The sequence below is a fragment of the Motacilla alba genome, chromosome 19, assembly GCF_015832195.1.
Source record: "Motacilla alba alba isolate MOTALB_02 chromosome 19, Motacilla_alba_V1.0_pri, whole genome shotgun sequence".
NCBI lineage: Eukaryota > Metazoa > Chordata > Aves > Passeriformes > Motacillidae > Motacilla > Motacilla alba.
In genome coordinates this window covers 9,580,647-9,608,547 of record NC_052034.1, presented here as the reverse complement: position 1 = coordinate 9,608,547, position 27,901 = coordinate 9,580,647, and the positions used below count along the sequence as shown (strand labels likewise).

The window sequence follows — 27,901 nt, the reverse complement described above, 5'->3', positions numbered from 1 at the left end:
GCTTCATTTTGAAGTGGATGTTATACAGGGGGTGCTTTGGTTCTACGACTTGCTGTTTGCTCACAAAACATCCTAAACACACCACTTCAGTGTGACTTGGTTCCTGTTCATCTGGTAATTTTCTACAAATATTTCTATGTATTATTCTATGTATTATTTTTTAATGTATTTAGCTGGTATGGCAAATATTGTGGTAAACAGATGATATATTGAGCAATATGGTTATGGGAAGTTTTGACTAAACCTCAGTGAATTTATGTAGAGAAAACAGTCTTATGAATAAGAATGAACTTCCAGAAACACATGCCATTGCCCTGTGAAAAAGGGCAGAGTAAAGAGCATTTTCAGGTACAGTCCTTTATTCCTACTGGAAAACCACATACCACTGCTCAGCTCAGCCCCCCCAGCCTATTTCACGGAGTCACAGAGAGCACTCTGATTTGTCTCCCTGTCCCAGAAGTCCAAAGCATCAGCTTTCCTGCTTTTCCAGAGTGATGCAATCCACCCCACAGCCCAGCCCAAATGACACACAGCCATTGTTCCTAAATCTAGAAAGGAAACCAGTCCAAATCCCGCCTGTGTTGAAAGAATAGCTGCAGAAAGGCTGCTGGACTCGTGTCCCTGGAGCACTGTGGCCATTTTGAGCTGAGAAGCACCAGCTGGAGCTAGTGGGTCTTTAAGGTCCCTTCCATCCAAACCATTCTGTTTTCCTCAGTGTCTGTAAAGTAGGGTGACCCCTACACCAAATGGAATTAATTTTTTGTGACATTAGCACTTTGGAATAAGTGGACACTAATTATTGGTAAATTACAATAAATTTATACTGAATTACATGCAGCATCTGCATTAGTAGCCAATGAGTCCATTCTGATTAATGTGACCACAGGAAGTAGCAGGGAGTGTGTAATGATTTGCTACAGCAGCTCACTGAAAGCTCTTTAGTCAGGTTTCCCATTGACAAAAACAAGCATTAAATTACCTAAAGACAATCATTAATTTAAATAAGTATTTTGTAACCATACATATAAATCAGGCACAGAAAAGAAACATAGAAAGTGCCCCAGTTGTCACATTAGCTAAAACCCCAGGAATGCACAGCGCCAAGTGGTCACCTCTCATTTTCCTGCCCTAGGACCCCCAGAAATCACATTTTGGGCCAAGAATCGCAGATTTAGGCATCCCACAGTGGATTTTAAGGGGGTGAATCCTAAAAGGCAGCAGTCCTACAGAGTCTGGGCAGAGCCGTGGGCAGGACAGGAGCCCCTGCAGCCCAGCAGCCCTGGGAGATGCTCTGTGAGCAAACCTGCCAGCTCCCACAGGGCAGCCTTCTGCCTCAGGGAATGCTGCCTGGGACGAGAGCGAGCAGCATCACAGGATCCTGGAGATCTCTGACCCCAGGGACCACTGCTGGGCTCCAGAATGTCCTGGAGAACACCCTGACTCCCACACGTCCTGTCCCCTTGGCAGTCAGGGGCACCCCTGCTTCAAAAGCAAAACACAAATCACCAACAGCAGCCACTAAACTAAGAAATAAAACAAACCAAAACCAGAAAAAAACCAAAGCAAAACTCTGAATGCTGGGCATAGGTTCTGGGAGACCTGTATTTCCTGACATTAATGATTTATTTATTCATGGGAAGGAGTGTGGAACAAGATGATCTTTAATGTCCTTTCCAACCCAAACCATTCCCTATTCAAAGTTTGCATTTACTTGTATTTAATTCCCCCTTATTGTCATACAGTGTCATTAATTTATATAAAAAATTTAGGAGTAAGGATGGTTTCTCTCTGTCTGTCTGCACTGTGCCTAGGTCCAAAGGAACCCAGTGGGGATGGGGTTTCTGAGGGCTGCTCCAAGAAACAGCAGTACAAAAATAGTAGAATATTACTTGGATTTCAGGCTTCTGTTACCAAATGCCGCCTGTATTAAACCTTATATTTACACTGAAATGGAGCCACAGACAAAGCCCATGCAAGGAATAAGGGAGCTGATCTTGTTCTTGGACCAGGAGAGAGAAACAGAAGCTCCTTGGTGATCCTGCAGAAGTCTGATGGAGCTGCTCTTCCATTGCATTTCTGATGACACACTAACATCATAACTACCATCTTCCAGCACGTTTGTATTTTCCTGGGAGTACAAGATGCTGTGGATTTCTGCCATATTCAATACAACTGCCCATCCTTGTAGTGCCCCCTAACACTGACCCCAGCCAGCAGCAGCCCTCCTGCCCTGCTGTGGGCACTGGCACCATCAGCCAAGTGACACTGGGACTGAAACTGAGAGCAGGGGCTGCACTGCACAGGGCTGGAGGTGTTTATTTATATAAACAATAATTTATTTTATAAATAATAAATATAATATAAATAAATACATAAACAAAAAATATAACAAATATATAAAATTTATTTAATAAATAAATATAATTTATTTAAAATAAAATATAAGTTAATTTATAATATTATAATATATTAGATAATTTAATTTAAATATAATTATTTATAGAAATATTTTATCAATAAATTTTTATATTATAAAATATTTATAGAATATTTATATTCTGCCTCTTCAGCTCTGGGCAGTGCAGGGGCTGGAAGGTTTTTTGCACAGGGCTCTCAGCTCCCACCAGCAGGTAAACTGGGAAGCAGGATTCAGGAGTCTGAGGTGATGAACAGCCCTCACTCTGTGACTGATGGAGCTGCAGCCACGCGGTTGCCTGAGCCGGAGACACCACAAAGGAAGAAGGAACACATTCCCAGGCTGCTGCACTGAGCTCATATCAATGCCTGAGGCAAACTCAGTTCCTGGGAGTGTAAATGCTCCTGCAGGCCAGGCACAAAGCAGGGCACAGGAGGAGAAACTCATGAGCTGGGAGGCTGGATGGCTCCCAGCGCTGCCACCGGAGTGTGCCCCCTCAGGGGACCTCAGTGGGACTGACCCTGGCCTGTCCCACATCCCATCCCTCTGCTCTGAACTGTCTGACACCTCTCCTCATCTCCTCTCCTTGTCATGATTTTGCAGAACCAACCAACCAAAAAATCTCTAAGTGCATTAACAGGAATCCCCAGCGGTGTCCTGGCATCACATAAAAATGCCATCAGAAACCAAGTTTTCTAAATGAGGTTACTTGTAAACATTTGGCATGCACAGGCCAAAATTCACCTCTATCCTCCTTCCCAGTCTCTGGCTGAGAATTTGTGCTCCATGGGCAGCTCAGTGCCAATAAAGCAGCCATCTATCAGCCCCTGAAACAAACTGTACCACCCCTGTGTTGGCAGAAGTTCACAGTTTGAAAATGTTTCATGTCTTACCCGTTCCTAGAACAGCCCCTTTCTCTGAGATTATTATAGACTATCACTCATTCTTCAGTTTGTCTAGGATCTGCTAAATGTTTCCCTATAAATTCATCACTTGCACATTCACAGCCATGCATAAACTGCTCCGTTTTTCCCTGAAAGTAAGGAATTTGATATGACACATAAGTCACCATAAACTCCACAGGATTAAGTGAGTTATTGCATCTTACAGGACAACTGGTTCCTACAAATGATACCCTGGAAAATGACATTATCGCTCAGTGATTTGGTTCAATCTGATTGCTACAGTTAATGTAATAATGTAACTCAATTAGGATGCTTTTGTTATGAATGAACAACCTTGTTTAAAATTGTCTGCCTGTCCAGAGTCAGCTGAAATAGGATGTTGAGGCAGCCTGCAAAGCTCAGAAATTCAGTGGTGCATTTTCAGGAGAGAGATCAGCATGAATTAGAAAGCCCAGGCAATTTTTAATGCCAAAAAAATGTCTTCTTGGTGTTTCCTACTGAAAGAAAATTACAAACCAGGCATCTTTGTAATGCCTGCGATTCCAGACTTTTCAGTGAGGTCACAAAAAGGCTTGCAGGAGTCAGTGCACACAGGCTGACCCTCATTTCCAAAGCCAAGCACATCAGGTTCACCTTAAACCAATTCTTCCACTCTCCCAGCTCCCCAGTAGCTCCCAGTGCGCTGACCAGTAGCCACATCAGAGTGTGCCCATGCTGGGAGCCTGGGAGAACCTGCCAGTTGTCAGATAAACTTGTTTTGAGCTTTTCCTGTTTTCCTGCGTGGTGCCTTCTGAGATGGTTCCAGCACATTCATGGAGTTCCCCACCAACACCAGCCAGGGTCAGGGGCTGCTTCTCTAAAAACTCCCACTCCCTGACTCAGAACATCTCTGCCATCTCAGAGCCATCTCCTTCCAACAAAGAACCCAGGGGGTCACTGGAGGGTGACAGAGCAGGCAGAGGCTTTGGGACAAGGGGTTTCCTTGGCTGGCAATGCCCCGAGGGAGGAGGGAGGGAGAGGCTTTGCCAAACCTGCTCTGGATTAAGAGGAAGATGAAAGCCCAGAATGGTCTTTGCTCTGCTGGTACCTGCAGGCCCAACTCTAATTCAAACCAGGTGTTATTCTCTTCACTTCTGCCCTGTTTGGGGAATTTGTGGAATCCAAGAGACACGGTAGCTGTGTTATACCACTTCCAGGTCCACAATGCCCTCCCTGAGCCACATGGAGAGAAGTATTTACAGAACCAGCACGGTCCTTGCTGGAATCCTTCTCAATTCATCGGTGCATGCATTTAATTTCCTGTCTCCTTGTTTTCAGCCTGTCCTTGGATATGTTTGTGAGAAACCTGAGACGGTTACATGTGTTGTGGCCTCCAAAACTATTAAAACCATTAAATAACTGCCATAACTTTGTTCTATATGTATTTTTTTCTTCTCTTTCTAAAGAAACCTCCAAAGAAATGTCTCACCTTCTCAGCTCTCAATCCCAAGCCTTTTCCTTTTCAAGGAAAAGTGAGAACAGACATTCAGGAATGGGGAGCATGCCTCATACATGATTATAAAACCTGATTTATAATGAAAACCAGATGTTATTCAAGAGCATAAAGTGTATATGAATATCATGCTTGAATAACATATAATCCTTAAAGAACACTTTGTATAACCTAGATATGTTTGGCCATGGCCAAACTCCAAGATCCACACACTGAATTTCTGTGTGTCTCCACACATACAGATCACACGTGCCCACTCATCAATACCAGTAACAAACCCAAAGCTCAGATCTAACCAACAGCAGCTCCATGGGGGTGTGGTGACCACAAGAATTGCACCTTTCAGGACACAGATTTCCTTTCAGGACATCTCATCTTACTTTTGTGTGTGGATTGTGTACAGACACTTGTGCGAAATAACAGCCAAAACTTCTCAATCTACTAACAGATCAGTTCAAATATTCTAAATTAAATTTAAAATTCTCATCTTTCAGGACGCAGAGAACATGTGGGCACATGCACTGTGTGCAGACACAGACACACATCTTCCCTGAGTTTGAAACCACAACTTGCTACATGCAAGATCAGAAAGCCACTCTGTGATTTCACTCACTCTGTGCCAGTGGCTCCTGAAAATGAAATCTTGCCTGGCATTCCCACGTACACCCTTCATGAAACCACTTTGATAAAAGTTTTGCTACACATAAAAAAGAAGATGTAACACTATGAAGTGAACAAGCAAAACTATCTATCATTTGGAATGTCTTTCTTACTGTGATCTAAGCTGCTGGGAAGGCTTTAGGAATTTGCATGTTATCCTTAGAGATGTCTGAAAGTGTCTCTTCTGTTTCTTGTACAGCACTGAGCACATCACCAGCTTTAATCTTTAATCTCTTCTTCTCTCCTCCCCTACCGAGAATCAAATCCTACAATCCAGGCACAGGTAAAACTCTTGGGCATATAATAAAGTTTGGCTCCGAGTGCTGCAATTAGGATGGGAATATTTATTGCCAGGAATGTGTTATACCAAAAAAACCTGCAAATCAGTGTCACATCCTGAAACTTGGCTCTAGATCACAGAAACAGAATGCTTTGGGCTGGAAGTGGCCTTAAAACCCATCCCATTCCCCCCATGCCATGGCAGGGACACCTTCCACTATCCCAGGGTGCTCAAAGCCCTGTCCAACCTGGCCTTGGACTCTTCAGAAAAAGTGGAGTGCATCTGGGATGGCAGGATTGAACAGGGAAAGGTGGGGATTCAGGGCACTGTGGAGTTGGGATGATCTTTAAGGTCCCTTCCAACACAAACATTCCATGACTCTGTGAGCCCAGACAATCTTCCCCCAACAAGTCCACGAGCTGCCCACTCCATCCCTCTTCTCATCTCACAGTGAATACAAATGCAATTAAACACTTCAAAAGAGAAAACAAAAAAGGTTAACAAACAAAACTGGGGTTTTTCCATTCTTCCTCCATTTCCTAATTTACAGAACAACAGAATGAGGACAGAGGAGACCAACTTGGAGGATTTCAAACACACACAATCCCTGCTTACCTTACAGAAACACCCTCTATAACTATGCACCTTTTGCCTGAAATTATTGTAGATATTAGTGCTGCTGTAGGGAGGAGAGCTTGTGGGCAGCACAGACGTGTGTTGTAGATATTTATAAAACCACCAGGAGGCTGCAATAAAATTATCATGGGGTATATATTATGCTTTTTCAAGAAGCATTTAAAACCACTACCATGTTCAATTTAACCTCTCCCCCAAGTTTCCTCAGCACACATTTCTCTGTATAGCTATACCTCTAATTTGGAATGTCAATATATACAAACAGACACATTGCAAATAATGTACATCTATATAAACAGATATGTTCAATGAAAGCAATGTCTATGATTTTCATAGCAGGCATCTGTATACATGAAAACACATGCTGCAAAATAATACACATGCAGATAGGCTATGGCTGGTATTCCAAAGTCCCGTTCCAGTCCAGTAATTGCTTATATAAAAATGATAAAAAATTAAAATACTGGGCACAGGTGTGTGCTGCTACAGGTGTAAATATGACTCTGCACATATGCACAGAGCAGAAAATCGAGGGCAACGTGAGCATACACTCATAACATCAGCATTTGCTGGATTTGCATATTCCATACTGGTTATGCACCGTGCGCCATGCCTGTTACGCATTTAACACGTACCATTCCACAGCCCTGCATGCTTTTTGCTATCAGTTAGAATCTTCATACAATGGTTTTATTTTTATCCCCACAAGACTGCCTGCAAATGACACTTTTTAAGTCCTGACGGCTGAGCAGTGTCTCAAGACACTGATGTGACAGTGCCGGGGCTTCCAGCACGCCGGGGGCCCTCGGAGGGGCATCTGTGCCAACCTGCCCTCCCCTGCTCCAGCTCTGCATGGTTTACTCACTGCCAGGAGCTGGGCTCGAGCCCTGGGGAGAGCAAAACCTGTTTGGGCCACTGACATTGAGTATCCTTGGTGCAGCAAGTCAGGACCTCCGAGGTATCCGTCACTGCGGCTGCCTGCAGGCAGGCTGGAGCCAAGGAACTTGCCTGAGCAGCTAGTAAAATTTTAATGCACTCTGTAGTGTGGTCATGTCATACTCAGTTATGGCAAATAATCCCAGATGCCTGCAGAGGTAAAATGGAGCTGTAATGTGCTTGCCTCCTAACCCGAGCTGACAGCAATGATGTACGACTACCATTAGCGGAAAATATCACTTCAACTAACCCATGATCCAGCTCCGCTAAGGGTCACATTATCCATGAGGAACAAATTACACTCCCAAAGTAAATACAAATTTTCTACACGAAATGGGTACCAAAAAAAAAAAAAAAAAAAAAAAAAAAGGGAAGGGTAGGGAGGCTAGGGGAGGGAGAGGGCAGGAGCACACGCTGCCGGTGCCGAGTGACAGCGGTGACAAAGGACGGGACCAGCCCGCAGCGTCCCCACCTGCGAACCCGCAGCCTCTCCAGCAAACACGCTGGCTCGGCTTATTGCCGCTCTGACTGCGGGGGCCTCTGCGTGCCCGTCAAAGGAATGAAAAGGAGCCTTATCTTCCCTCCTAATGGCCTTAAACAGGATGAAATACTTCCCGACTGCCGCAGCCCGGCCAGCCTGGAGAGGCTGGGTGATCTTTCACCCCTGGGGCAAGTTGAAGGTGCTGCGTTTTCCAGAGTTAAAAAGACAACACCTGTACAAATATGCAGGGTAAATCGCCCTTGTGGGAAACATCCCAGCTTTGCAGAAATAGTTTTTTGGAATAATACTGAGGAATGGTTTCTCTAATCCTACCCTTAGCCAAAATAAATATATGCCAAACAGTAAGACAGCAGTATCCCACGACCTGAAGTAATTGATTAAAATTGGGTTCTCAGCCACTTTTTGCCCTTGTTTGCCAAATGTGGTGGCTGGTAGCCACCCTCCAAGGAGTTTTCAGCTCCCTCCTGTGAGCAATGCCCTTCCTGGAGCACAGAGGGGCTGAATGGCCACACAGCTCCTCAGCCTTCACGTGCCAGCCCAACCTGTGCCCCACAGCCCAGGCAGATCTGACCTGGGGAGGGCAGGATCCCTCCACCAGCCCCCCCAGAGCTCCACATGAAAGCCCTTCAGGAACCTCAGGGCCTCCCAACCCACAGGAACCCCCCATTGGTTCCTTGCTGTTCCTTGACTGGGAGAAACATCAATGTCTCACACAGCCTAAGGCCACACACCAATTTCTTTCTTCTTCTTACTCGACTGGAGTTAACACACTTTACATTTTGAAGTTTTCCTCTAAAAACCACCCCCAATCTTCCTATACCTGCACTCATGGTTGAGAAGTGTGAGGAACGGGATGAAAAAAACCCCAACTCTGATGGCAGGCCGTTCTTTCAACAGCTCAATAAATGCCCAGAGTTCCCTTTATGACTAAAGTTTTTCATACTAGGAAAATTGTAATTTATTATTTATACTCCAGCAGTGCATAAACACCAAAGGGAAACCCTGACAGAGTTTTAAACCATAAGAAGAGTAGAGATATTACTGTAGCACTGCAGGGCCCTGGTGGTATAATTGTAGCTGGCTTCCAGCTGTCTCTGTGCCACAGCCCTGGCACCATCCAGGGGGATGTTTTCCCCTTGAAGTGCTACCCAAACTCTTCCTTCCTCATTCCTCCCAGGGATGAGAAAAAAAAGATCCCAAATACAGTTTTGTTTCCAAGCACCCTACTAAAAAAATCCCAAACTGATGCAACTGCTCCCATGAGAGTGGATTGCACCTGTTTAAAAATGTAATATATATTACATTTGTATATAAGATGGCATAAAGAAATTTCACCACCATTTCATCCATTTATGACAAAGCTTTTGCAGAATGGAGAGAACACAGCCCTGTGCAAAGCAGCTGCCTATTCTGGCATTCTGTTTTCCAGCACAGTTAGTGGTGGGGGTTGTTCTGGGTTCTTCCTGCTCCCATGGAAAGAACAATTTGCTGTGTCCTACCCATGCTTTGGGGTGAAGAGGATAGGGAGCAGCTCTGCCCCAGTTGAGCAGGATGCTCTGTGCTTTCAGCAGAGAAAGGTCTGCAGGGCAGGAGGAAACGGCTCCTGAAATTCATGACCAACAAACTCTGCATTTATCCAGAGCTATGCACTGACATGGCTTCAGCAGGCCCTTCCCAAGTTCCTCTTTGGTTTATCAGAGCATTTATTACTACCTAAATCAGTCAAGTTTGCGAAGTTGGGAAGAACTAGAAACACACAGGAACATATAAACACTTGTTTGTGTGGTTATTTAACCACCAAACACTGAAATGCAGCCTGTGCAATAAACTGGGAGACACACATCTGCCAAAATGCTACTCTAAAATGTCTCTCCAAAGCCCACACACAAAATAATTGGCCAAAAGTGCTGCAGAAACATTCAGAGGGTGCAAGTGTGAATGCTTTGGTGCAGAATAGCCATCCCCATCCCTTTTACCTGGGCATAGCAGAGTCATTTATGGTATTCCCATGCCATTCTTTGGTTTCTACTAGATTCAAAGCCATCAGATGTTATCAGCATTATCATTAAAATAATCTGATTCAAGAAAGATCATTCTTCAGCTCTCTTAGTGCTTTTAACAGCACAGTACTTTTCTCTTCAAAGAAGAAAATTTTCTTTCAAAGAGAAAAATAATGAAGCAACCCAGTCCCACCAGCACAGGCTCCTTGGCAAGCACAACACCCACTCATCCTAATCCTAATCCCTCCCTTTGCTACTGTCCCCTGCTGAACAGATGCCACCCCCTGGCAAACTCAGGCACTGGCTTGGCTCTGTCCTCCCTCCCCATCCTGCAGCAGGGGCACCAAAGCTGAGCCCAGTTCAGCAGGGACACCTGGGCTGCAGCCAGGAGCAGCCAGACACTGCTGGGCCCTGGAGACCTTGTTCCAGAGGCATTCAAGAGCCTCCCAAACTGCTGGGGTGCTCCTGAGATAAACACAGGAATAAGGCATCAATAGGGATTTTTTTTTAGGCTGCACATCCCATAAAAGTACAACTCCAGTCAGAAGCAGCCCTGATCTGTGTGCACTGCAAAGCAGCTTCCCTGATCAATGAAGTATTTTCTTAAGAAGTGAAAAATCACTGAAGCGCCTCAGATCGAGCCTTTAATTTTAAAATTAAACAGAGAGGTGAGAGGAGATGGTGGAGATGGAGAATAAAACAGGACCTCATTTCTTACCTCATCTTTAGCACCTGGCTTTCTTATCAGAGCTCTTTGTATGTCTTTTCCAAACAAGATTTCCTTTGATTTCCAGAAGACAAACTTTGTGTTTGCACTTATGTTTTTAATATTGTATTAATTACCATGGGTATAATTTATAAGATTGTATCGAGATATCAAAAGATAATACAGTTGCACTTAAACTTGTCAGCTGTGCAATAGCTTGCCCTAATTTTAGATTATCAGCTCTGGAGACTTGCTCAAAGAGCAAGACTGACAGACTTTTTAATGGAGAAAATCGGAGTTCCCCTGGGATCCAGACTTTTTTCAGATTCTGCAAGAAATCCCAGTGGCATTTGCTGAAAGGATCCCAGGATGGAAAATTACATCTCTCTAAGAATTAGTGCTTCTCACTCTGATGCAAGTCTTCCAAATATACTCTCCCTCCACAGACATGCCTGCTACCTCTTCAGACTTTTCAGCAACAGGAGGGTGAAATGTCTACTTTGAGTGCTCCAGTCCAGTCCTGTGTGTCAAACTGCAGTGAAGGAGCATGAATCTATATAAATAGACAAATTATCCACCCAAAATATGTCATTTAAAATTGAGATGCTGACACAGCCTTAGCTGCAGCGCCGCTAAGCAGGGGCTGCATCACTGTTTCAATTAAATAGCCTTGTTTCTTCTTCAGGAGAAACCTCTGGAGAAACGTCTCGTTTGAGGGCAGACACAGACAGAAAGTGGCTCCCAATTAAAGGCTGGATTGGAGGCACAGCCATCACCTAGCAGAGATCAGATATCAGCTGTGATTTACAGCCAGATAGGCACGGATCCAAGCCAGGGAGAAGGACCAGGCTGAGGCCCTGCCTTTGCCACTGCCACCCCTCACCATCCAGCTGCTCCTCAGGCTCCCAGCTCCCGCTCCCTCCTTCATTCTGCTGCTCTCAGTGGCCCATCCAGGCCAGCTTCAACCAGCTCACCCTTCAGCCCCTCCATCTGTCACACACCTTTCCTGGTCTTGATCTGCCATGTTTCATTCAATGGCTCTGGATTCTTCCTGGATTCCAGGTTTTATTTATTCTAGCAGAAATATGTATTGCATTACATGCATTACTTGTATGCATATGCATTACTTCTACCTCTTGTGGATCTCCTATGGAGGATCACTGGGGGTTTGCCCTCAAAAATCCTAAATGAAACAAAAGTGCTTCCTTTGCATTTTCTGAAGAGTGAGTACAGAATTGCTCTGCAGCAATTAACCCTGCATTGGCTACACAACAGGGTATCAAAATCTGCAAGAGATAGTCCTAAAGGAAAGCAGGTCTCCTCTTCCCACAGACATTTCAGGCCAAGCTGTGTCTGGTGGGAGGGGCACAACTCCACAGCCCTCAGAACACACTGAGCGAAGTCCAACCAAGAGCAATTTGTCAATTCATTGCTAGAGCAGCTCCACAGCTGGAGGCCAATATCATCATGATATAAGGCATTTGGGTAAAGGATCTTCAAACCTCTAATCCTGCTGAGCACCCCCAGCTCTCCTGGTTATTAATGAAAACTGAGGATGTTGGGCACCATTGATGAAATGCTCCCTTGGACACGATCCACCATCCTCACTTCTCCTGGCGCAGTTTGCTCGCAGGAACTTTTTGTCCTAAAAATGTTATTTTATTTAAAGCAGAAATTCAAAAATCTTCTGGGTCCTATTGAAAGAGATCTAAAAGATCCTGCCTGTCTGAAGAAAAGAAGTTTCTACTTGTCAGTTAAATAAAGGAATAACGCACAGCCTCCTTTATAGTGTGTACTTTACCTGTCATCCAACAGCCCATTATCACGTCACGGCAGAGTGCACTTTCCTGCAGGTCACTTTGTTTAAAATGACATGGATAATGCACATGTCAGCGAGCTGACAGTCCCCACCGTCCTTCAGAGATAAAACCCAGCCACCAGCGCCTGTTCTTATCTGGGGTACATGCCTTGCTCTATCATCTAAGTCAGGCAGAACATGATTTCTCCAGAGAGCACTTTTTTCATTTCCTGATTTTAAGAAAATCAAATAAGCACCATTTGTCTTCATCTGAATATGCTTGACCTGCTCAAATGATGATGTCTCGCATTTTATAACAGGCTACATATGCTGAATTCAAATTAACAGCAGAACAAGGCCTTTAGATCTTTGCCTGGGCTGCCAGCACAGCCTGAATAAATATGCCAGGGTGAGCAGTCATCTCTCAGATCTGGGCCTGAGCTGTGGAGCTCAAAGATGGGTCTGGTTCTGACATTTAAAAAGCACTAAATTTTTAGGGATATTTGGGCCTGCAGTTAATCTCATTTCATTAAGGGAAAGAGAAAATATGGATCACAGAGATGAAACACATGTCTGGATTTTAAACCCTGCTCACACAAGTACTGGGATATTCTATGTGAGGTACAGTCTTGAGTCTCTCTTGTATTGTGTTGTGGAAACCATCCTGAACCAGCATCTCCCCTCCATCCCCAAAAGCTGCCTCTGCCTTTTTATACAGGAGTGCTGCAAGAGAAAAGAATGAGTGAAACAGGCAGAGGTTCAGCTCCATAAATGCTGCAGTGACAGGAAATTACACTTTTAGTTCTGGGTGCCATAAACATAGAAGCTGAAATTCAGTTTATCATCTTCCTCTGCATAAGGAACATCCTGAAAATGAATAATCACTTCACAGGATGGAATGTAATGGTAATGCATTAAAAATTCATATTGAAAAGTGCAGGTTAATATTCTGTGCAAAAACCCAACAAAACCTCCCCTTTCTGTTGTCACACTGATTAACTCCAGTGATTAGTTCCCTTATGCAAGGAAAATCATTGCATTTCAAAGTAAACAGCAGTTCTTTAACATAGTTAGCAAATTATTAAGAAACATGAGGGAAAAAAATCCTCTACTTGGGAAAAGAGCTGAAGGGCAAAGCTTTGGAAGTTATATACAGAATGGTTTGAAAATTTCCTTGGCTTCCTGTTACACAAACCCTGTAGAAAACTGATTAAATTCATGGAAGGTGATTTTTGTATTCATTGTTTCCCTCTGGATTTCACAGCATATTTGCACTTGGCTGTTGGGTGAGCGGCACACCAGCCTGGTCAGCTCTCCTCTTCTTGGCCTGCCTTGGAGCTGGTTAACAGAACCACTCATGAAACTCTAACCAGTTCAACATTATTATAGGAACAATATTTTACCCTTCCCTGGCTTCCATTCTCCAATTTATCCAGGGAAAGAGGAGGCAAAAGTGATTACATTATAAAAACATCCCTTAAGGGTCAACATACAAATAAAAATCACAAAATCCAACCTGGAAATAAAGAAATTAGACCAGTTTTTCTGTGACAATTTTTTCAGTTTTTCAAAAGAGAGAAAGTCAGTCCGTTCACAACATAAAATAATGGCTAAAAATATTCATCATTATGGATACCTGTTCTTAATTACTATTAGTCTTCTAAACAATAGGCAGCATCAGAGACCATTGTCTGACTCTTTCAGCATTCATTTTTTTCCCCTTTCCCACTTAGAAACCCAAAATCATGGAGATAGAGACAGCAAGTTGTGTTACTTGACTTAATGTACAGTTTCCAAATGTTATTTCTAAAAAATAGATATATCAACCATAACACTTCAGTTGGAATTTTCAGGCCCTTGCCTGCAGAGAAGCACAACAGGCACTAACAGTGATTAAATAACTGTTAAGAAGTGCAAATGTGAGGGTTACCAACAAACTCAGTTGCTGCTACAACTTCCAAAGGGAAGTGTAGCTGTGGAAGGGGTTGGTGGTGAGACTGGTGTTCATAAACAACCCACACAGACCATGGCATCAATATGCTTAAAGATGAACTGTGTGGCCTCCAAAATATTCATTAGAATTCTCTTTGCTTGGAGGTCTATTCCAAAATTAAATTAGAGACAGAAATTTTCTTTGTATAGAGATGCTTCAGATTAGTCCAAGAAGAAACTTTGAATAAGTAATAGATTAATAGGAATAAGGGAATCCAATAAATTAGTTTTGCTCTCATACTGATTTTTTTTCTTACCTTTTCTTCTTGATCACTGTCGCTGTCACACTGAAACACAAAGAGAGGAAAAGCACAGGTAAGAGAAGCTTGCTACAGAAAACAAAAAAAGATAAATATTTCTGTGAACAAGATGGGTGATACATTCACAAATGTTGGGCATCACATCTGGCACCTTTAGGAACAAGTTCAGTTACTGTACGGGAGGAAATTCCCCCCACTGCTGTTGCAGAGGATCCATTTCTGTGTCTGAATGATGGAAAACCTGCCCTGCACACACCAAAAGCCACAAAGCCCTCTGCCAGTTCAGCTCAGGGGCACAGGAGCTGATGGTGCAGGGGCACGTTCAGACTCCAAAACTGGATCAGGGAAGAAGAAAAACAGTCTCAGAGGGCTGGTGTGTTTTCTTTGGATGAGCAGTGCTCCTCATGCTGGCTGCAGTCCAGCAGCTGCAGGGGCTCCATGGAGAAGCTCAGGTGTGCCCAGCACACAGAGGAGCATTTGCAAGGCTGCTGTTCTGCAGGAACACATGGAAAGGTCACCCTGTGCCTTTGCTTATGCCTGCTGAAGCAAAGATTCCAGAGATCACAGGGAAGCAGCAATGTGCCCCAGCCACTGATTCCCCCAGGGTCTCTGGGAGTAGCCCAGACATAACAATTTTACAAAATGCTGAGTGGTGACTCTAGAGACTCTTGATATTTATCCAGTGCCATTGCTCAATTCTTAAATAAGTTTTACTGTTGTAGGAATAGAGCAGGACTAGATCACTCCACGTTTCTGAAAGACAAGCATCAGAACCCAAACCACGTTTGCATTTGCTGGAAGTACAAAAGCTGTGTTGGAAACAGGACTCTGAGAACCCTGGAACTCACAGGTTTGATCCCTCCCACCAAATTCTGGGTACCTGCAGCTCCTTCTGTGTGTTTGTTTTGTTTCTGTCTACACCTGTAGGTTCTGTATCACTCAAGACTGAGCTATGCAGATCTCACGGCAAACATTTCCAAGGAATGGAAAAGTCACCAAACAGGAGACCCAGGCTTTCCTACCCAAGGACCAGCTGACTGTCAGGTTCCTTCAGCACTCAGTTGAGCTCTTTATGTACTTATATCTTTATGTATTTACATCTTCATGTGTTTATATCATCTTTGAGTATTTTTGTAAGACAACCAAATTGCTTTGAAATCAGTTATATTTTGTGAATTCCAAAGGTTAACTATACAGTGGGATGTGAACAGAGAGAGCCAAATACTCCCACAAATACACATACTTGACTTGCACTAATCAACTCATCTTCTGTTTCTTGTTTAATTATAACTTTTCTGTTTCACTGGCTTTTCCCTTGTCTCCATCAGTACAGGGGGTGAAAAGGTGCCTTCCCTACACCACTGAGCTATGTACTAACAAATTAGAGCTAAGAACTATTTCTAGGTATTTTTAAACTAATTTTAAATGAAGGAAAGATTAGATAAAATTGCAATCTTCTTGCAGCTGATTTCAGATAGAAAAGGAAGTGAAATTTATTTAATAACTGAAGTGACTTATATAGCACTAGTTGCACCTATTTAATACCAGAGTATTTGCTCTGGTAACAAACAAATGAGAAGAAACATGAAGACAGGGGGCAGTTTTAGCTTTAATTTTGAAAACCTCACACAATGTTCTAATTAATGAAGAGTCCACTTAACTGACAAAAGGAAAGCATTTCTAGAACAGCATGGCACTGACATAAAGCATTCCTACCTTACCTCATAAATACAATGCATTTTGACTTCAACAGGACTGCCTGTATGAGATTTTGGTACAAAGGTGAGCAAGGCCCTGCATTTACAAAGAAAACCAAACTTGCCCATGGATTTTAATCCATGAAAATCAGGGCACAGAATCAGAGAACCTCCTGAGCTGAAAGGGACCCATGAGGATCATCCAGTCCAACTCCTGGCCCTGCACAGGACATCCCCAAGAATCACAGAGCATGTCACAAGCATGAATGTCACAAAGATTTTCCATTTACTGTTTCTGCTTCACAGCTTTTGGAAAAATTCAGCTTTTGGGCTCTGTCACCTTCTTCCCCTGGATGGTCAGAGCCAGGAGTTCCCTCACCATGAGCTCCCCAGGATCCATTATCACACCTCCTGTGTGTTTCAAACCAGGGAGCAAAGGAACAATTGCTCCATTTGTTTGTGTCTCTGCCCACCCTCGACGCAAACTCCAGATCAGACTCTGGATCACACTGAATGCAAAAGTGGAAATAAAGGGGGCAAAAGGGATGTCTAAGCAGGCAAGGGCAGCTCCCTTTGAGCAGCATGGTTCAGAGGGTTTCAAGGTGCCACCCACTCCTGGTGCCGGGCACATGAGCAGTGTGCTGTGACCCAGCTGTGCTCAGAGCACTCTGCAGCCTCTGCTTTAGCCCAGTTTTGGTCTGATTTAAAGAATCTCTACTGTAGTTTTTACTGACTCACAAGCTTGGAAAAGCTCAGGGGTTTTGTGTTCCCTTCAGCATGGAGGTGCCTGGGGAGAAGAGAACTTGCCAGCACTGACATCTGAATTTGCCAGCAGAACAGTTCCCCACAGCCGAGCGAATCCGCAGAGCACTGTCGGTGGGAGGCCATTTCCACCAAAGTGTTAAACTCCACACCTCCTGCTCTCCCACAGTCCAGTTCTAATTTCAAGGTCCACTTAATTCCACATCAAATAATTACTGCAGTACCCAGCAGCACCTTGTCTCCAGAGCTAAGCATATGGCGAAGGAGCGAGCCCTACTGGTGTCCATGATGGAGGAGAGCGGCTGCCAAGCCCATTAAAGCTGCTCCTGCTCCCTCCCAGCGTGCCCATGAGTGACAGCTCTGTGCCTGGGCCAGCCGGGGTGGCTGCCAAAACTGCCTCTGCTGCACATGGCACTGGGAGCAAACACTGCCATCCCTGCTATTGAATTCCCTCGCTGACCCCAGGACTTTGCTGGAGTGCACCATCCAATTTACAGCTCCAGCCTCCAGAGCCCTCCGTGCCAGCCTCTGGCACAGACGGATGATGGCCAAAGCCCTCCAGTTCATAAATTATGCAAAGGCAATAAATGCACTCAGCAAACAGCTCCCTGCCTTTGGCCAGCCTGGCTCTGGGGCAGCTCCTGCCCTCTCACAGAGGGCTGGGCACCAGGGCAGAGCCCCCTGTCCAGCACTGCTGTCCTGGGCCAATGGCAGCGTTCTGAGGAGCAGCTGGACGGAAGGGAAAAGGGAGGGAGGGGATGAGAGGGCTCTAAGCACTGCTCTGGAGCTGTGTATCTGTGCAGCACGTGTGTGTGGGTGTGTGTGTATGCAGGACACACTCTGCACTGGCACATTCTGCACTCCCACCCATCAGACAGTTTGTGTGCAGGGGTAATGCCAAAAAGGGAGAGGAAAGATGTTTGCTGCTCAGGGTGGAAACAGCTGGAGCAAGTGCATGCTGTCCCCACGGCTGAGGGTCAGCCCAGGCAGTGTGCTCACACACAGCCACCCGTGCTCTGATGGGCTCATTTACATTTCTGGATGCAAGTTCTCCCCAGAGGTGCAGAAGCACAAGGTGTTTCCAGCTCCTGCAGCCTCACTGCTACTCACGGCTGGAGAAGGCATTTTGGGAACCGAAGCTGACAAGTGTGAAGTTGATTATTCAGAATTACTGGTCAATTTGAAGGCTCGAGTCTGCACTGCTCGCTCAATTCCTCCAGTATTTCCCTACCTCCCAGGGCCACAGGAAGAGGTAAAATGATTTAAGTGCTTTGTGGTTCTCAGAGCGCCAGACTCTTCTGGAATTGAAGCAATGGAAATACTGGGTACTGGCCCTCTGCTTTGGGCTGTGTTTCAGTATTCCATGTCTATTACAAAAAGCTCATTTTTCAGTGCCCTCCCATGTCTTTTTCAGGAAACCATGGCTCTGTGCACAGGCTGCTTTGGAATATTCCACAAATAACTGGGAATCCAAAATATCATTCAGAGATAGCATGACCTGATTTTTGGATAACTGCCACTAGCTTCACTGGAAGCTGAGGGTGATAATGTGACAAATCAGGACAAGGAGGCTGCAGACACATTTTACACCTGAACAAACAGAGGCTTCTTGCTCTGATTCTCAGGCTCAAGGCACTTACTGTCTCCACTCTGAACACAAGTTGTGACTGATTACAGCCCCCCAGGCCAGGCTTGAGATGATTAGAGCCAAATTGCCTAATTTGCCCTACACCACCCCCTGGCCAACCCTCAGCTCATTCTGGGCAAAGAAGTGGAGCCCAGATGGGCAGAACTGCTGAGCACCCACAGCCCCCTGGACGGCCAAATTTTCACATGCACACTGCTCCCAAATGCTGTGAGAGCTTCTCAGATCACAGCCTGACAGGCTCCTCAGTGGAACGAGTCTGAAAATTGGCTATTTTGTGCTTCTCGAAGTCTTGTACTGGCCAGAAGGGACTCAATGGTTTTCTCAAAGGACCTATGGGATTACCAACAAAATTCAAAGCAAGTAAGGCTCACTCAAAATGATCTTCATTGATAAAAATCTTACAGGACATATGGAAATGCTAAGGGTGCTCCTAATTTCTATATAATTGGGGTAATAATGAGACCAGACTGACTGTGATTTGCACAAAGTGGCCATAGTTATCACTGAAACTGTTCCAATCCCTTAGATAGCCAAAGCCACCAGCCATCACGTCACCTGACACACATACATACGTGCCAAGTGTTCAAGCTTCCTTTTGCAGTATTTCTGCAACTCCCTGCTCCAGAAATGCTAATCACAGTCAGTGACCCCAAAACTTGCATTTTCATATGTGCCATGCAGTCAAAATTCAAATAATTACCCCTAAAATCAAGCCCAGGTGAGGAAGAAGACACACAAAGGCAAAAGATCTCTGTACCAACAAACCAGAAAGCTCTTCTCTCTGCCCCAGCCTGAACCTGCTGAAGTCCTGCAGTCAGCCTGGGCTGCAGCAGATGCATTCCCTGCAATATGGGGTCTGCACACACAGACCTGCAGTGGGAAGTGGGAAAAGAACCTTCCAATTCCCAGCTGAGGCATAATTGCTGCTGTGTTTTTTAGAAGAAAAGGGAAACTGAAGATCAGGTTAAAGATTGGCTGCAGCTCCCCAGCCCTCTGCCCCAGGTGGAGAAAGTTAAAATGCACAGCACAGTTCCCAGAGCACCCGTGGAATGAGCCTGATCCCAAAGCCACATTTCAAAAATCAGACACCCTATGTGGTGACAGCTCTAATTTGAGCCCATTTTAATAACTTGAGAGAGCCTGGTCCAAATCAAGCTGAGTAAAGGTCTGAGCCACCTCACCAGCTCATTCAGGCTGAAGCAACGCCATGGATTTCTCTGTACTTTGCTGATTGAACACATTCTTGTGCAAAAAGTGGCAATCATTGAATATCTCATGTACAATGACATTGAGGAGGGCATTGTTCTCTATTCTGCTCAATGGACTTTGCTGGAACAGCTATTTCATATCTTGGAGCCATTTATCATTGCCACCAAAGGAGTCAGAGCTGCTGCAACGCCAGCTCTGAACAAAGTGATTCTACTCATCTGTCTGCTGAAAAGAAATCTGAAGAAAATGAGGGAAAACCCAGACCTCAGCTTGTTCACACTGACATTTACAATATTCTTGTCCATCTCTCCACCGATGACAAACTGGCAGCCCTGGAAAGGGCAAAGATGGTATTTTAGCTATACAATTAGACCTTTGCTTCCAAGAAAAAAGGAGAAAAAAACATCTCCTCGATGAAAGGAGACACAGACAGGGAATAAATGGGCAATTTTCTAATTGATGAAATGGAGACCAGCAGAGTCACAAAGAAACTAAGAGCAAAAATTTCACTTTTTTCCTTCCTATCTGTGACTTTGCTGCAAGTAGCATTCAGCATGGAGCTCCAAGGAATCTTATATATATATGTATATATATATATATATATATAGCATCTCACAAATTGGTTAACATCACAGTCTGCTTAGCAATTCCTCACCATTATCCACTGCCATTCACTGTAAGGAATGGCTCTGAAACAGAGATGGTCTGAGAAGTTTAAGGTCTGCTTTCTTAAAAGCTAAAATTATGGATTATTCACCAAAAAGTCCCATTTTACACAAATTACCTAAGTCTGGACAAAAGATTGCAATGTTGACCTTTAATCTGAATTCCATTTTATCCAAACTACTTCACTTCAGCTGAAATGTATCAGTCTTGGACATTTGAAGTTATCTTGGGCCTCTTACAAGAAAAAATATTCAGAACTTAGAATGTTTTTCAGCTGCAATTCTTTTTAATTCCTCCCCCCCCCCCCAGGACATTTATGATTGTTTTATATTATAAAATGACACAATTAGTAGTTCCTTTTAGCTCTACCATCAGCAAAACAATTGTTTGATTAGAAAGAATGACATGTTTGGTATTAAAATCAAAAGTCTAGATTATATTACTGTTCAGGATAAGGATGATCCAGCTTACATTTCTCTAGGACATGGATTTATCCTTGGCACCTGGTGGGAGGCCCAAATATTCCTGGTAGACCCCAGGGAAGTTGTTGTAAAGCCAAGGGGGGGATTTCCCTCCAGAAAGACCCTGACAGACAAGTCCTGTTCTGAGGTTTGGGTCTGCTGTGTTGCCCCCTGTATTTGCAGGCATTTCCCCTGCAGGGGCAGGGTGGGAGCTGTGGCACTGGGAGGCTGCTGGGCACTGCCGGGGAGGTGACACAGGAGCTGCTGGCAGCTGCCAGGGGCAGAGCTGCCACCCCCTGTCCTGCCAGGCTGCCCCAGCTCCGTGTCACCCCAGCTCCATGTCAACCCGTGGAAACAGCCCTGGAAGAAACTTTTTCTTTTGTTCCTTGGAAAGGGAGCTGGGGCTGGAGGTTACTGCACCTTCTGTGGCCCAGATCCCACAGATCCAGCAGCTTCCTCATGGTGTCACTGCCCACGTGTCACTGTTGTCACGGTGTCACTGCCCACACCTGCCCGAGCCCCATCCAGCCCTCCCCAGAGCAGGATGATGCTCCCACCAGAGCCAGGGGAGGATTAAATGTGTTTTCCAGATGGAGAACTAATAATGCCATGTATTCCTCAGCTCAGCACCCTCAGGAAATGCCCAGCACCAACCTGGCACCTAAATCCCACCAGACCAGCTGGCAGCAGGCACTGCCAGCCACACACACAGAGGAATCCTGACCTCAGGAAGTCATTCTCTGTTGCAATTGAAGGGTGAAGTCTCTGCCTCAGCTCCTGAGGGTTCCATAAGGAGAAATGCCTCCATGCTCTCCCTTGGCACTGGGGAAGCACATTTGCTGCCTCCTTACCTGCCTTGCTGGCTGCAGGCAACTTGCAGCTGTCATGTTATTTTTAGCAGCCTCTCAACTGATGGCAATTTGCAGTTTGTAATGTCATGTTTAGCATCCTCTCAACTCGCGAGTACTTTTTAAAGGTTCAAAAAAATAAATAATAGTAAATAATAATAAAAATGTGCATTTGTACCAATGGACTAAGTCAATGGGAAAGATTTAAACTAATCAGTGGTTAATGAAGTCAGTGCCTAATACTGCATTAGTATAAGAAGAGATTCTTATTATTCTTATTTTATTCTTATTCTATTATGTATAAGAAAAGATTCTTACTTTTCAGAACTCCTGGTCTTAGCTCATGAGTTCTGTTTGGAATTTGAGTCTTCCAGGTACTTACAGGCTAATGAAATAAAAACACCTTGATTGACAAGAAGCAAAGCATGTTACGGGTTAAAATAATACAAGAATCTATTTTTTACACTGTGTTGTGATCCATAAAAATCACCCTGAGCCTTTCCTCTTTCTTCTCTGCCTGTGAAGCCAATTGCTTTGATTGCAGTGATATGAGCTTACTGAAATGACTTGCCCTTGCTTGTGAAGCAAATGGAACATGCTAATAGAACTTATCGCATTACCGGATGCAAAAGTGCCATAGCTCATTACTTTAAGATAAAAGGATATCATTGCAGACGGGAAGCAGAATTGACTTTCTGAGGCCCGACTTGATGATGATTTAATCAACTGCTCTCTTTCACTTCTCATCTCTGCGCCTGTCGGTTTCCCAGGTGCTGTTAAATGAGACACTCAGAAAGTGAGCGCAGGGAAAGAAATTGCTGTCATTACTTTTCAAGAAAGGAGGTATGCAAATTTTCGACAGAAAGATTGCGTTCATAATGGGCCTGGTAAAATACAAGGATCATGCTTGACAGGTGAGGGCAAGTCATTTGTACGTCCTTAAAGTGAAGCAACCATCCTCATTTAGAAATTGTGCTCGATAAGAGAAGCTACAAATGAAACCCAAGCGATGGCTGAGAGCAGCCAGCAAATCTTTGAAGGCTTTGCTGCTGCAGCTCTGCCTTCAGCAGGTGCCTGGCGTGCCTTCACACATGGCTCTTCCCAACTGCCAGATGGCCAAAGTTTGACCTCAGTATCTCACAGAGATTCCTCTTAAATGTTTTTTCTTACTGTCAGCATTATATTCACAGTCTGGGGTCTGAGAGTCTCTTCCTTTCCTCACCGCTGCCAGAAATAGAAATTACAACGACGAGAAAAAACCCAACCAGCTAAGTGAGGGTTGAGTTAACTTTGAGAACAGAATCAAGAGGTTGGAGGCAACAACTTGTTTTCCTCTGCATGCATGACAGATCTTGGATGGTCTGGAACTTACACTTCATAGAGCCAAGTAAAAAAGAATAAGCCATGGAAAGGGTTGTGGCAGGAAGCAAAGAGGATGAAAAGATGCTTCTCCAGGGCCCAAAAGGAACCTGGGGTCCTGTGTGATTGCAGCAAGAAAGGAAAGGGTAAAGAGAGAGCAACTGGATGCTCTATTGATCTGATGGAGAAGGTCTGATATTCCAAAATTGGAAGTTCAAAAAGCACAATAATTGAGATGATGAATTATGCACAGGCTAAAAACACTCTAAAGATCTTGGATGGCTATTGAGCTGTTTGGATCATTTTAAATGGGGAAATGAGAACTACCAAGCTTTTATTGGTGTCAATCAGGTTTTACATCAGAGATTGATAGTCAGCCACATCAAACATGTTCCTCAGGGACACTCTAAGCAATGGATACAGCAGTTTGTCATAAAATGTTGACATTTTGTCTCAGATAACAGCATAGGACTTAAATAGAATTAATGTCATTAATATTTAGTATTAAACAAAAACCAGCTGGGAAATACTGCCACAAAGGAAGCTGGGTACAACAGAAAAGGATTTAAATAAGAACAGTCACTACATTAATTCCAAGATAGGTGCATTTTAGGAATTTATACTTTTTTTTCCCCTCAAGAACAGAGTTCATTGCTCCCATGCTTGTTTATGAAACAACTATCAGCTATGTTATTCGCCCTTTTCCCTGTGTGTCAGGTCCTTAACCCTCCATATCCACCTAACTGGGAGTGATCCAGCAATACCCTTTGGATCTGACTCACCTCTCACCAAAAATACTGCACAGTGGGTTGAAAAGCAAGATGATGGAGGAAAGATAGCCTTGGGCTAGGACTCAGGAGATCCACCTCTGTCACTGGCTATCAGGATCACCTCAGGCAAGTCACTTACTCCCTTCTGCTGTCAACCCTCTAGTTCTCATCTCTTTGGGCTATTAAATGGTACATTCCCCAGGATTTGCTGCCTTTCACTGTATGTATTTATAAAGTGTGCAGGAAAATAAGGCATTTTTCTTGGAGAATGTTGGTCTTAGTAAATAGAAGAAACAAAAAAGAAGAAAAAAGCATTAAGACCTGGATCAGGCCCTAGACACACCATGTCTATTTTCAGTATAGATCTCATCTTCCACCAGCTAAAGTGCATGACCTCTGGAAAATTATATCATTCCAACTGAAAATTATTTTTATTTTCACTTAGAGCAATGAACACAGAGCATCAGCAATCCAGCACAGACAGCACTGCTCAGGGTTGCTGTCTTGTGCAGGCTGCAGCAACTCTGAGCACAACATGGCTACTGAAACCCACACAGAGAGAGATTCCACTGATTTCTAGGATAAAATAGATGTAGAAATTGTATCTGAAGCAACGCACAAATAATAAAAATCCATCTTTTCTCTTCTTTCCCCACCAAGACCTCTTTAGCTTTTGAGTTCTGTGTCTTCACAGTAGCCGAAATAAGTTAAACTGAATTGTATAAATAATAATGGTAATAATAATTCCCCAAACAACCCAAAACAATTGATCCTTAGGGATAAGACCTTAACAGCTGAGCTATAAACCTCTGAACATTGGTTTTTAATGGATACTAAAAACCCCTTAACAAAGCCCTATAAATATAACCTGAAACAAAATGATTTGTGTTCAAAGCTGTTTGCAAACTCCCATAAATGTTCCTCATTGTCATAACACCAGAAAAATAGCTCAGCCTGTGTACTCAGCCTTGCAAACTGGCTTCTGTGCTGTGCTTTCATTCCCTTTTCCACTCTCTGCTTTATAATTCATCACTCACACAGTTGTTATGCACTATTATTACTATTATTATTTATTGCTGCCTTTATCATTTTTGTACAATTGATAAATTGTCTGTGCTAGACCTGAGGGAAGAGAAGGATTATTCTAAATGTAGAGCAAGTAAATATAAATTGTAAGGACAATGGCACACTTTGGCCTCGCTGGCTCAAATTTCCTTTTTGACATACATGGCTCTATAATTTGGAATCTGTGATCTCTTATTAGGAAATGAAAGCATTATTTTTTCCCTAGAATGCAGCAAGTGTAAGAAATGAATTTAAAACAGGAATTGTATTTCTCTTTTTAGAGGTAGGAATATGATTTATCAGTTGAACTCTGCCATTTTTTGTTCAAGGAGTGGCTGAGAATAAGAGTACTCATTGCTGCCTGGCTGAACAGAAAAGCTGTGGCTGCCCCTGGATCCCTGGCAGTGTCCCAGGCCAGGCTGGACAGGGCTTGGAGCAGCCTGGGGCAGTGGAAGGTGTCCCTGTCATGGCAGGGGTGGCACTGGATGGGCTTTGAGGTCCCTCCAACCCAAACCCTTCTGGGATTCTTTGACAGCTGGGGGATGTTGTGCAGGAGAGCACCCACCACTGCAGCCCCTCCTTTACCAAGAAGCAGTGGCAGGAGCGATACCTTGGTGCATCTCAGCAGGACAGGAAGGGAGACCTCTCATTTCCTCCAGCTCTCTCTTCTTGAGCACCTGCTGCCCTCAGCCCAAAGCCCTGTGTGCCTCCTCTGTTCTGAGCAGGAGCTGCTGCTCCCAGGTTGGTTCTGCAGTTCTGCAGTGACCCCACGCTGGGGCTCACCGTGCTCCAGGACATGGCCACACTCAGCACAGAGGAGAAAGAGTCATGGAATATCCCAAACTTGAAGGGACCCCCAGGGATCATCCAGCCCCTGGCCCTGCACAGACACCCCAACAATCCCAGCCTGGGCATCCCTGGCAGCTCCTGGAGCTCTGGCAGCCTCGGGGCTGTGCCCATTCCCTGGGCAGTGCCCAGCACCCTCTGGGGGAAGAACCTTGCCCTATAATCAGCCTAACCCTCCCCTGAACCAGCTCCAGCTGTTCTCTGGGTCCTGTACCTGCTCTCAGAAAGCAGATTGGAGCTGTTCCTCTGCTGTCCTTCAGCTTCAAGTAAGACCCAAATATCTGCTGTAAGAGCCATCCTCCTGTACAAATATCCACTGTGGAATCCCAGGTCCTCAGTTTACCACCAGTGCTCTCCTAGCACGGATATAAGAAAAATGTTGGCAGTTTGGTTGGGGTTTTTTACCTCACTGCTGCATTAACCCACCCCCAGACCACATGGTAAAAACTCCTATATCAATAATATTATCAAAGACTCCATGACTGTTATCAGCAGTGGCAAATTACCTGTCACAGCCAAGGCAAGGGATTACTTTGAATAGCTGGCTTTTAGCTCAGTGCTCAAAAAGTTATTCCTGTCCAAGAGGGTCGTGGAAAATGCAGGAGTTTTGCCAGCAGCAGCTGTGCTGAAGCAGGGCTGTGGCCAATGCTCCCTTTTCAGCTGCAATGAGACTTCACACTGTCAGAAATTATCTCTTCCAAAGGTGAGGCCAGCATCAGGGCCAGGAGACATCCTGAATGCCAAACACAGGACTTCCCACTAAGCTCTCTGTCAAGAAAGAAGGGACACACCGAAGCAGGAGGGTATGCAGAACAACTGTCTCTGGGAATATGAGGATCCACAGGATGCCTGGAAGGAGCAGAAGCTTCAGATCTTCAACCTTTGTGGTCACCACTACCCCATAGACAAAAATGTACACTGAATTTCTGGCTGGATGATCCCAGCAAAGCACCTGCATCTTGTACAGAAAGGAATTTTAAACTACTCAACCTGTGCTCTGCAGTTTTGAGATGGATTAGGTAGGGCAAGGAAATTCGTTGCTTTCTCCAGAGATATTCTCTGTGAATACAGAGCCTTGGAATGTCACTAGGGATGTTTTGGAGAGGTAGAGGCTCCCTCTATTTTATAGACTGTAGATACCAAAAGACTGGAAGTTCCATTCTCATCTCTTTTGAAAATTTAGTAATAGGGAGGCTCTGAGATTTCAAACATGTTCTCCCCACAAAACCTCTGTAGGCTTTATCTTCAGTCTAAAAAGCAAGTGAATAACAAGATGCAATGGGCAAAACACAGATAAATCTAGACTGGTGCATATTTTAAAAATGGGGAATAATTTATTATTCTTCAGTTAAAAACAGGGCAGATTTTCCCTAACTGAAAAAAAAAATTAATAAAAAATTAAAACCTTGCCTAAATGTTGTGCCCTCGTTCAGTCAGAGTTACTGTACTCTAGGCAGTACAATTAATTAGTGAGATCACATGGCCTGTGCTAGACAGGAGGTCACAGCAGATCACACCCTCATTGCCTTAAATGATGTGAATTTATAAATCCCTAAACATCCACATCCTTCCACTCCTGCATGCACAGCCAGCTCGTTAATGCTTCGGATCTCCTACGATCCAGCAATTCAGGCCAGTTCCCTTCAGTGGCAACAGCTCTCTCCATGCTGGAACAATCCTGAAGGGCTGTGAGCGACCTCTGAGCTTACTCTGGAGCCAGGAGGTTTTCCCATTTCCCAGGAACAGTAGATCCTGCCAGCTTTTACAGTGAATTTGGTGTCGGTGTTGCTGTGTATGTTGAGCTTTATTCATGTTCACAGGATTCAGTTTTATCATGCTGCAGGAATAGCGCTTCTTCAAGACTCATTTCAGCTTTGCTATTAAGCTCGACTACCTCTTTTGAGTAATCAATAAAAAGTCTGCTACAAGAGGACACTGTGATTTACAAATACAGGAAAAGAAAGAGAATGATGCAGAGCCATTGGTA

General features: G+C 44.3%; 1 protein-coding gene across 2 annotated transcripts in view; it reads right to left on the bottom strand.

Annotated features, from left to right (window-relative positions):
* AUTS2 (activator of transcription and developmental regulator AUTS2) overlaps nt 1–27,901 on the bottom strand; it is a 782,988-nt gene that overhangs the window by 223,266 nt on the left and 531,821 nt on the right. For both annotated transcript variants that reach the window (XM_038157971.1, XM_038157972.1), the window contains exon 5: nt 14,581–14,610. In XM_038157971.1, the coding sequence (XP_038013899.1) occupies nt 14,581–14,610 (30 nt within the window). The remainder of the gene's footprint in view (nt 1–14,580; nt 14,611–27,901) is intronic.